We start from the raw sequence: 10,670 nt of genomic DNA, 5'->3' as shown, positions 1-10,670 counted from the left end.
CTGGCCTCTCCCCATTCTGCATTTAAAATGTGCACAGGAAATTAATTCACTTTGCACAAGCATACTTCATTGACACCTTTGTTATGAACCTCTGCATGTTTAATAGATATGGTGGAAGTTTCTGTTGAACATAAAAGACATGAGAAATGCCAGGAGAAAGGAAGGACTAGAAAGGACTCCTAGTCCTTGAGTTCACCCAGTTCAAAGCCCTCATACTGTTTTGTAAACAACACTATAAACACTTCAGCATTGCAATGCAACACTACCATAGTCTGTCACAAAATTATCAGCCTGATATATTTCTATACACAATGTCAAAGTCTGGGATCACGCAGCTCCAGAATAAAGATTTGAAATGTAAATATTATTTTTCAATTCACATTGATTTGGTTTACATAACATGTGCACGATCACATATACTAAAGGACTGAGATTGTGGATTGTGGACTTCAAATGATTTAAGTTGGTTTTTTTCTCTGCCCTTAGTAGGTTTAAAGCTGAGAATTCAAACCCAGTTGTCCACCTCTACAGGATCAGTACAACACGTAAAAGACATAAGTTGGACTTTATACTTTGAAAATCAAATGCATCCTCAGAAAACACCACAAAATGTCAAAATTTTACAGATATCTACATAATTAGTAGTTGTTTACAAAATTCAGACTTTGTCCTCTGCTAGGGATATCTGAAAGTCAAGTATTACTAAAAATATCCTCAAGACTGTTTTCTGTAAAAAACAAGCAGACAAAGGGAAAGTGCAGTTAACACTAATAATGTAAAGGAATCTGTAACATATATATAAATTATATAAAGGAATATAAATAATATAAAGGAATCTGCAACTGTAACATACTGCTAATAGAATGAGTTAGACAACAATTTGCAGTGGGAATTTTGGAAATCCCTAAACAGAAACTGACAAAACAGAGAAATGTATCTGGGAAACAAAGAATCGAAGCACTGCTTGTTGTCAAACTACTGCTCAGAAAAATGTTGGTGGTGGTCAGAAAAAATCTTGTCAACGGTTTTGCAACTCTTTCCATCCTTTTATTTTTTTATAGAAGCTGCCCCTACCCTTAATATTTTGGTTTGAGGGTTTTTTTAATTGAAACTGTTGTGGTAAACTGCTAAAGTAGAAGCAGTGCTGCAGAAGTCATTGCCAGCAGTTGAAGACCAAGTATGATAACCAGGCTTGCATTCTCTCAGTCTGAATGAAAATACCTGGCTGTAGTTAACTAGGACTCAGCCAAACAACCTGGTGGCTACAACGGAAGCCCCATCTTCTTCAGGATGGACCTGGCAGCCAACCCTGTCACTTCGGCCTGCAAACGCTGTGTCAGGGCACCCCTGTGTCCAGCAGCCACTTGATTGCAAAACCAGATGCTGAAGTGGTTGTTATTTCTACAGAGAGACACTAGCAAACAGCAAACAGTTGGTGAATTGCTGTAGTGATTTCTGCCAGAAACCTCTGATTGTGGCTGCGGACATTCTAGATCTATTCCCTTCATTAAATGGAGTTTAATGCCAGAAAGATCTCTGGGTGCTGATGTGCTGAGATCCACTCCATAGATGTGAATATGATGTAATATTCACATATGATACTGAGCTCTCTTTGCCACAGTTTTCCCATGTAAATCTTTGAGTGGGAACTTCAGATCTGGCATAGGGTACACTCTCTTCTCTTGTCTTTCACTCCTACTGCAAAGAGAGCAGGTAGAGTACCAAAGTAATGGCTGAGGTTCCTGATTCCTCTTGAACATGATCTGAAAAGCCTTTCTCCTGATAACTTCTTAAGATATGCTGATCTTCAACACTGAGTTTGTTGAGGTGGTAAAACTATTAACTATGACTGGTAGCACTCAATATACATATTTTCAGTGAGTTTAGTCCAAAAATCCTCAGCAGATACTTTCTTGGTCAACTGCCAGTCAGTCATCACTGAGGTTTTGTATTAAAAAAAGTCTGAGGACATCAGGATTCTGCTTATGACTGTGCTCTGAGCTCCCCATCTGTGTCACCAATTTGCTCTATCCTGCAAACTTTTCCCAACACTGCTGGTGGTGAGGGATGCAACGAAGTGCCATTTGTGGTTATCGTTGCTGGGTTCATGAAAGCCCAGGTGTAGATGTAATCACAAGCAGCACTGAGCTTTTGCTGATGTAGCTTATTTTCCTTTTGTGGGAGGAGAAGATAAGGCTGAAATAAGCTGTACTATTTTATTGCAGTTATGCTTGTACAGAATACCAGACTACCTACTCAGGAGTGCTCTGAATATTGATCTCCCTTGGAGCTGAAGTAGATCCAACACCTGCATCTACCTAGGCCTGCTGTTATTTCAAAATCTGCATAATTAGGGAATAAGGGTGGAAGTGTTTTCTTAAAAACATTTTGGTTTGGGGAAACAAAATTTCACTTTTTCACCATCTGTGGAACACTGCTATCTGAGCTTTAATTGTCAGTTACCAAGAAGGTGCTGGAAAATAAGAAAGTATCAGTACATTAACTACGTACATGAATAAATAATACACAATTAGGTAGCATGCTTTATACCCAGCTTTTATAAATCCAGCCTGGAGATGCAGCAATGGATTGGGACATCTAGGCTGGAGTGACCAGCAACACGTTCAGCTGAGAGGCACATTCACAAACATGTGCATGTATGCTCAGGGTCTCTGGTAGAGCAAGTGAAAGTAGCTCAGCAAAACATGGACAAACAGACCAAAGGACATGCCCTCTCCTTTGCCAACTGCTTACTGATTAATCAAGGGCACGGTGCTGATGGCAGCTACGTGTGTGAGCAACTTCCATTTTACTATCAGTTCCCTGGCAGTGGTGACCACACGCCCAGTTTATGTGAATGAATGTGTTCTGGACTGTGCCCCAAGAGTTCTGACATCCAGAAAATGTTATTTAGGGCTCATTGAAGAAATTTCAGCGCTCGCTTAAAGGACGTGGTGATGGATACAAGGGAAGGGACAGGACTGGGATAGGAAAGGGCGGTACAGAGCTTTGGTCCAGGTGATGGAAGTAATTGACAGGCAGGTAGAAAAGCCGAGAGAATGCCCATACAGCTTTGCTTCATGTCTGCCAATTCTAGTGAAGGAAAATAAGACCCCAAATGCATTTCTATGCCATTCTAAGCATAAATGCCAAAGAATTAACCCCCAAATCAGCATGCTGCCGGACGGAGGACACGGCAGACATACCGAGCAGAGCTATCACAGTGTAACCTTGTCACCTCAGGACTGGGTGCTGTAGCAGGATCGTGTTGCAGTCTCCAAACTGAGTCTTGCGGGAGACTGCTGTAATGGGGATGCCAACATAATGACCCGCTCTTGAAGGCTCTGGTGCAGAATGGCAGCATCCTTTTAGGAAGGCGCAAGGATTGCTTCCACGGGCAGGGTTAAAGGGAAAGCAGGAACAGGTACAGCTGCCGTCTCCGCATCCCGCAGGACGCTTCGAGGCACCGGCGTACGCTCCTGTATAGAGCCTTTCAAACTATGAGAAGTCATCCGGGGCAGCGTCCGTCAGGCCAGCGGGGAAGGGGCAGACACAGTACCGACGGAGGGGGAAGCGGGCCCGGCGGCCGCAGGAAGCCCCACGGAGGGCGGTAAGCAGGCGGTCACCTCTCCCTCCGCGCTCGAGTGCCATTCCCCCTCCTCGGAGCCCCCCGCCTCTTCTCCGGGCACTTGAGAGGAAGAAAGCCCCTCCCCGCCCGGCGCAGCCCCCGTCGGCCCCTCGGCTCCCCGGTGCCGGGTAAGCCCCGCTCCTCCCCTCAGCCGGGCCGCCCGCCCCGCCCCCTCACACCCCTCCTGCCAATCACCCGGGCCCCGCCTCCGAGACCCGAGGTGCGGGGTTTGAAAGCGGGCCGGTCCACGCGGCCCCCAGACGGGGGGAGAGAGGGAGCGGCGTGATCGGTGGGCGCCGGGCGGATTCCCCCGGATCAGCGGTCTCCGTCCGCAGGAGCCGCTCCCACACCGCCGGGTGCTTCTACCCTCGCGCCCTGCGAGGTGTTGGCGGCGGGAGCGACCGGAGAGCGGTGGGTGTCGGAGCCTTCGCCCCCCGCTCGGCGCAGTGGGAGGCGCCCGGGATCCCGCGTCACCCATTGTTTACAAACCAACCCCAGCGGGCCGAGCTCCAGCTTCAACCGCAGCCGCCGGAGCCGCGTGTGCTGGCGTGCGCGCGGGGCGGCGGGCGGCGGCCGCGGTCCCGCTGCGGCCCGGCACGGCCCGGCAGGGTGCGGCGCCGGCCGAGATGCCGTGCCGCCCGGGAGAGCGCTTCCTGCTGCTGGAGCGCTCGGTCGCCGTGGGCAGACGGGCTCCAAGGAGTAGACGCGCTGGTGGCCAAGCTGGGCGAAGTGCTGCAGTTGAGCGCCCAGCGGGCGCCGCCGCCGCCCCGCGGCCCCAAGCACCTGGGGCCGGGCAGCGCCCGCGACCGCGCAGCCCCCTACTCGCCCCGCTGCAGCGGAGGCGCCCTGCTGGCGCCGCGGGGGCCGGCACCGCCGCAAGCCCACCAGCAGCACTCCGAGCCTCCGCGGCCGGACCGGAGCGGCCACCAGCGGGTGACCAAGCAGCTGTGCGGCCGGGGCTGGCTGCGGAGCGCCGCTCGCCGGAGGAAGCAACCGCCACCGGGGCCGGGAGACGGACCTGCGGAGGAGGAGGACCCCCACCGGCTCCTGCAGCAGCTCATCCTCTCCGGCAACCTCATCAAAGAAGCCGTCCGGCGGCTGCAGCTAGCGGCGGCGGCGGCGGCGGCTGCGGCCTCTACGGCCTCCAGCGGCAGCGCCTCGGCAGGGAAGCAGCGGCGCGGACGTCGAGGCAGCGGAGGCGGCGGGCGTTGCAGCCCCTGCAGTAGCCGGCGGGGACCGGTGGCCGGGGCAAGAGGAGCGCGGACGGGGGCGTTAGAGGCGGCGGGGCCCCTCCGCCGAGCGGACTGCGGGAGCGCGGTGCTGGCTCCGCCGCGATGTAAGTCTCCCCCGCGGCGGGGCCCCCAACTCCCGCTGCCGGACGAGGACAGACCGGACGCAGTGGGGTCGGGTGGGTGGGTGTTGGGTGTTGCCCCCCCGCACCACCCAAGGTCACCCCCGGCGCGGCGCCGAGCCCCGACGATATCCAACCGGCGGAAGCCGCGCACGCCGCCCGCCCCGAGCTGTTTGTTGTGATCTTCTCCCCTCCCGTTCCCCGGGAGCAGCTCCTCCTCCTTCTCCCCCCCCCCCCTCCTCGCCGGGGCAGCCCGACCGGGGCCACCGACCCCCCCCCCCCCCACCGGTCCCCGGCCGCCGCGGGGTTGCTCCGCCGCCGGGCTCCGTCTCCCAGGAGCCATTTGCAATAATTTTCGCTGACCCCGGCGGGAGGTGTTTTCTTTCACCTCCCGGGCTCGTTTGTTTTGTTTTTTTAATATTATTTTAACGTTTATTATTATTTTCCCGTTGTGACTGTATGAAGCAGTTTTAAAAATGTGAATATCAAAGCTGGAAGGCAGCTGGACTTAAAATTGTAAAGCCTCCAGAATGGAGCCTGAGACGCATTGTTCACATAAGGTAGCCGAAACAAGTTTTTTCTACCAAAAAAAAAACCAAAAAAAAAAAACACCAACAAAAAAACCGAAAGAAAACAAAACACCCGATCCACCCTTCCTTGACATACTCAATGGCTCGAATACAAGATGCAGCTGTTGGTTTTAAATATGTGCACTTCGTACCGGAGTGTTTGAAATGTGTTCCTGATTTACAGGACTTACTGTCTTAATTAACCTGTCTGTATTGAATAAACGTGGTTTTGTTTTTATTTTTGGGTTTGTCTCTCATTGTTAAGGGGAAGTCAATTTTGTTTCATGTGAACAAAACTCTGAGCATGATGTTCCAGCAGGCACGTTCCTCCTTTATCTCCTTTCAGTTGTGAGATCTCCATTTTGCAGACACAAAAAAAAAAAAAATCCCCACAACAATCCGCAGAGTCTGATGCAGTGGGACATCGGTTATTAATGCACAGAGATGCAACTGAGCCCCTTTGTTTGCCAGCAGCGTTCATTCGGAAGCTGTGAGACGCCCCTTTGAGCAGCCGGTAATGTGGCTGTTGGAATTTCTAAGTCAAATCATACTGAAACCAAAATTAGGTGTCTTGTGTAGGGGAAGGAACAGAGGTTGCATTCGTGCCTTGTTTGGGTTTTGTTTTGTTTTGTTTTTTTTCTCCCAAGGGAAAAACCAAAACAAACTGACTCTAGAAAGGAGAGATGTCTAGGCAGCAATTAGAAATAAAAAAAATCTTTAAAATGTAGAATTTGATGCTGATAATGATTACATTCTAATACCCATTCTGAATAGCTTCCTTGGTAAAATCCTATGTTAGCTTTTTAGGAGTCAAAGAAAGCTTCAGAACGGAACAGATCAGATAGACTGGAGCATGGCAGTCTCCCAACCCCCACTCAATTTGAGGTAAAAGCTTCTCCTTTGAAGAAGGTAGCAATCCCACATGAAAGAAAATGGAAGATGTTTGCCTTTGTCCAAGAGAGTGATTTGAGCAGCTACATTTACTTGTGTGATTAGGTCTTTCAAGAACATATTACATCCACAAAATATTTCAGATTTTGTTCTCTGCTACCATCTCCTTACATAAACTGATGCTGAAGGTTTTTATAGTGTCTCACTGGATTCCTCATGTGCTAGGAACAGTATGTGATGTTATTATTAGCTTTATCTTGATTAATTTATAAGTAGGATGCAGTTTTTCCATATCAAAGCATGTAAAATGCAAAGGAAGAAGTTAGATGTATTTCAGAACCTCCTTAATTACTAACATCTGAAGTCCTTTTTCTCATAACTTATGCTGCTTTTGTTGCATTTTATACAACTTGGAAAGGATTCGGATCTGCCATTAGTTCTTATCCTCTAAAACAATAATGTAATGTGTAGATTGTCCTTACTTCAAAGGAATTTTTAGTTTAAATTTTCTTGTTTCCTTTTTAATCCAGGAAAAAAGTTCAATAGAATGTAAAAAGAAATCTTCAAATATAGCCACTAGCCAGCAACTAAAAAACTAGCTGTTCTTGTATTTGATGCTCGGGCACCTTGGTATTTGCTGTGCCAATGCTGAATTTGAGTCCTAGGATGAGTAGTTTAATTATCTTTACTAAAAGAGCTGTAGGAACACCTGAAAAACTGAGCATAGCCAATGGAGCCCGAGCTGTTACACAACTATGGTTAAAAGTATACGTGTGGTGGTGAACTGAAATTCAGAAAGTGGTTGACATTAATTTTTAATAATTATGCATCAATTCTTCATCCCCCTCCCCCTTCTCTTCTCCCTTCCCCAAATCCTAGCCTCTGTATACTAATGAGAACAGCTAACTTTGTAGTCACTGAAAGCCTCAAGACATTCCTTGTAAGGATTTTACTAGAATAACACTTTTCAATAAACTGGCAGTTGAAGTGAGGCTTAGAAAAGATGCTAATAAATTTCACAGTGACTTGCTGGTTTTTAAGCTTCCTATTACTTCTAAAATAGCTTTTACTTTCTCCTTTGTGTGAGGCAGAGAAATGTATATATGAAGAGGGTTATAGTGAGCTAAGTGTTATGTAGAGTGTGTAATGATTTGGTAAAAGGATTTTTGGCACTTGTTGCAGATAACTTGCATAACTCAACAATGCATCCTCAGCACTCATAACGTGAACATCCTAAGTCAAGCCAGCAACCTTTATCATCACATCTTCCTTATAAGTCTTTAAAATTATCTTCTTCAAAATAGAGGACATGTCACTTCTTCATAAGGGAATGGGTTGAACATGGATTATTTTGGTTTTGGAAGCCAAGTTTTACAAGATGTTGAACCAGTTGAAATATTGCCATGTTGTGGTTTAACCCCAGCTGGCAGCTAAGCCCCATGCAGCCACTCACTCACTCTCCCCCTGTGGGATGGGGAGAGAATGGGAAAGGTAAAAGTGAGAAAACTCCTGGGTTGAGATAAAGAGAGTTTAATAACTAAAGCAAAAGCTGTGCACAGCAGCAAAACCAAACAAGGAATGGATTCACTGCTCCCATGGGCAGGCAGGTGCATCCCCAGGACATCCCCAGGACAGCAGGGCTCCATCACGTGTAGTGGTTACTTGGGAATATAAACAACAGCACTTTGTACGTCTCATCCTTCTTCCCCCAGTTTTATATGTTGAGCACAACGTTGTGTATGATGTGGGATATCCCTTTGGTCAGTTGGGATTATATATCCCAGCTGTGTCCCCTCCCAAATTCTTGTGCACCCCGAAGCCTCCTCACTGGTGGGATGGGCTGAGAAATAGAAAAGGCCTTGACTCTGCAAAGCAGTGCTCAGCAGTAACTAAAACATCTCTGTGTTATCAACATTGTTTTCAGTACAAATCCAAAACACAGCTCCATACCAGCTCCTGTGAAGAAAATTAACTCTATCCCAGACAAAACCAGCACAAGCCAGAAGGTTCCATTGATTCATTGCAAACTCTGTCAAATATTGCCCTGTGCTATGCTGTGTGTACACACAAACAGAAAGGAAGTTTTATAAGAGTCACCATCTACTGTGTTTCCCAAATGAGATGAAAATATAGAATAGTGAAATAAACATTTTTGTAATCTTTAAATGTCTGTAGATTAGAGGTAGGGTTTCTTTAATGCATTTAGCCTGTACTGGTCCTCATATACCAGTTGTTGTTTTCTAGAGAAGCAAAAAAACCTAACTGGGGTAATTGCTACATTTGGCCTTCACAGTATGCTTAGACTATCTTAATTTTTAAGTGACAATGTATTTTTCTTCAGCTTTACATTTGAAATGAAATTATATTTTCATTATAGGCATTTAGATATGGGGGGTTTTGGTGGGTTTTTTTCCATCTGTGGGACAAGAAAAAATTGTTCAAAATACAAGATTTTGCAGTGGATCACATGAGCTGTAGGATCAAAAATAAGCCATTTAGGTACTTGTAGCAAATGATACCACAGTGCATTGGGGATGAAGTTTATTTCATTATATTGGGGGGGTATTTTGGGGGTAAACATAATTTTAAATAATTTTATATACAAATGCACAAAAGGCTCATAATCTCCTCTTTTGATGCACTTCTCTGTGGTGTTGCATTAGCATGGCATGAGACTAGCACAGCTTTTTCAATAGTGGTCTACTTTGCAGCTAATTTCTCCAAAGTTTTCTCTATGTGACAAAACAAATGTTTCCCTGACCCCTAACCCAAAACTCAGCTTTGCACCCTTGCTCTGTCTCACTCTGTCTTACTCATACGGTCCCTGAGCTTCTGAAAGTAACTTAGTTTAGCCAGAAGTCTGGTAAGTAGAGTGATTTTTTAAAAGAAGGCTTTTAAGAAAATAACAAGTACTTCTAATGGAAGGGATAAGGAAGAAGGACATGGGATGCCTAATGCACAATTTAAGTTCTGGCCAGCAGGGCCAGTGCCAGTACTGGTGGCATCTCCATCTCCATCATCTCCACCTCCATCTGAAGATCTCCCTCATTTTGTCTTAGTCCCTGGCCCTACAGTTCTCCTCTCTTCATCCTGAATTCCCCCCTTACCCAGGCCATTATATTCAGGTTGTGGTTGTAATCTTTCACTTGTACACATCTTTTACCCATGTCATGTTGCTTTTCCCAAACATTAAGTAGCTTTGTTCTCCTCAGTTGCTTTTTGGTAGGTACTTTGGACTTGGTTGTTCATTTGGCTTCAGATATTGTAGCCACTGATCTAGCCAAGATCTGTTTTACTTCTTATAAATCTTGCATTGTATGAATTGGAGGCCAAGTTACAATTGTCTTTCATTTTAGTTTGTACAATACAGAGCAGAAATCAGTGTTGAAATCCTAGCTGCAGTGAAGCAAAAGATGAAGCTGATGGAAAAAATTTCCAGTTTTGTGGGAATTTCCTCTCATTTTTTTTAGAAGTAGCTGGAAAACACCACCTAAAAGTGCTATGATAAGTACATAAATGCCTTTGCAGCAACACAATAATAACATCAGCAAACCAATTTCCTGAGCCAATGAGGGGTATTCACTGTCTTTCTTCCAAAATTGGTGCTTTGGCTGTGTGACTAACCCCTACCATCTTTGTCAAGGCTGCAGAATTGCCATTCTGCAACTTGTATGGCAAAGGCTTCCACTGGAGAAGAAGGAATTGGTGCCCTGGATGAGAAGAAGGCTGCCACATGAATAGACACTGTAGAGTCATCAGAGCAGAGTCATGGCAGAGTCATCAGGCAATATAAATCAGGAGGTGTGCAGAATTATCTCTTCTTGATGCAATATCTTGTATCTAGATTGTATTATTTTTACCTCTCGTGATCTAATCTGGTGGTGTCTGGTAGAGTAATATAGTCATCTTAGGGTACTCTTCATCACTGTAGACACTAGGAAATCAGTGATCAAAAGAAATTGTAAAAACACCTCATCTCTCTGTCCCCCTGGCAATCACTGACTTGACAGGACTCTCATGAAGAGGTGTTAAAGAAATACTGTAAGCTCCTGAGCTATAAGAAAAAAAATAATATGCTCAATTCCATCCCCAAGTACAGGTTTTATAACAGCAACAATTGTAAAGCTAGGGAAAAAAAAAAAAACCAAAACAACCCAACCTGTTTGAGCTTTTAGAGGTGGAATCCAAGTGGCAAGCTAGACAATAAATAGACACACTTTAATTTTCCTCC

The 10,670-nt window shown here is 46.1% G+C and overlaps 1 protein-coding gene across 1 annotated transcript; it reads left to right on the top strand.

Moving 5' to 3' along the window:
- Positions 1-4,223: 4,223 nt before the first annotated feature.
- Positions 4,224-4,994, top strand: LOC115597853 (GSK-3-binding protein-like). The gene is given in 3 exon segments (XM_030445050.1): positions 4,224-4,313; positions 4,315-4,792; positions 4,794-4,994. Coding segments are annotated over 3 exon segments (648 nt in total). The 5' UTR covers positions 4,224-4,254; the 3' UTR covers positions 4,905-4,994.
- The last annotated feature ends 5,676 nt before the right edge of the window (positions 4,995-10,670 follow it).

Source organism: Calypte anna, chromosome 2, assembly GCF_003957555.1.
Source record: "Calypte anna isolate BGI_N300 chromosome 2, bCalAnn1_v1.p, whole genome shotgun sequence".
Lineage (NCBI taxonomy): Eukaryota > Metazoa > Chordata > Aves > Apodiformes > Trochilidae > Calypte > Calypte anna.
The sequence above is the reverse complement of the archived record's forward strand: the minus strand, read 5'-3'. Positions and strand labels throughout refer to the sequence as shown.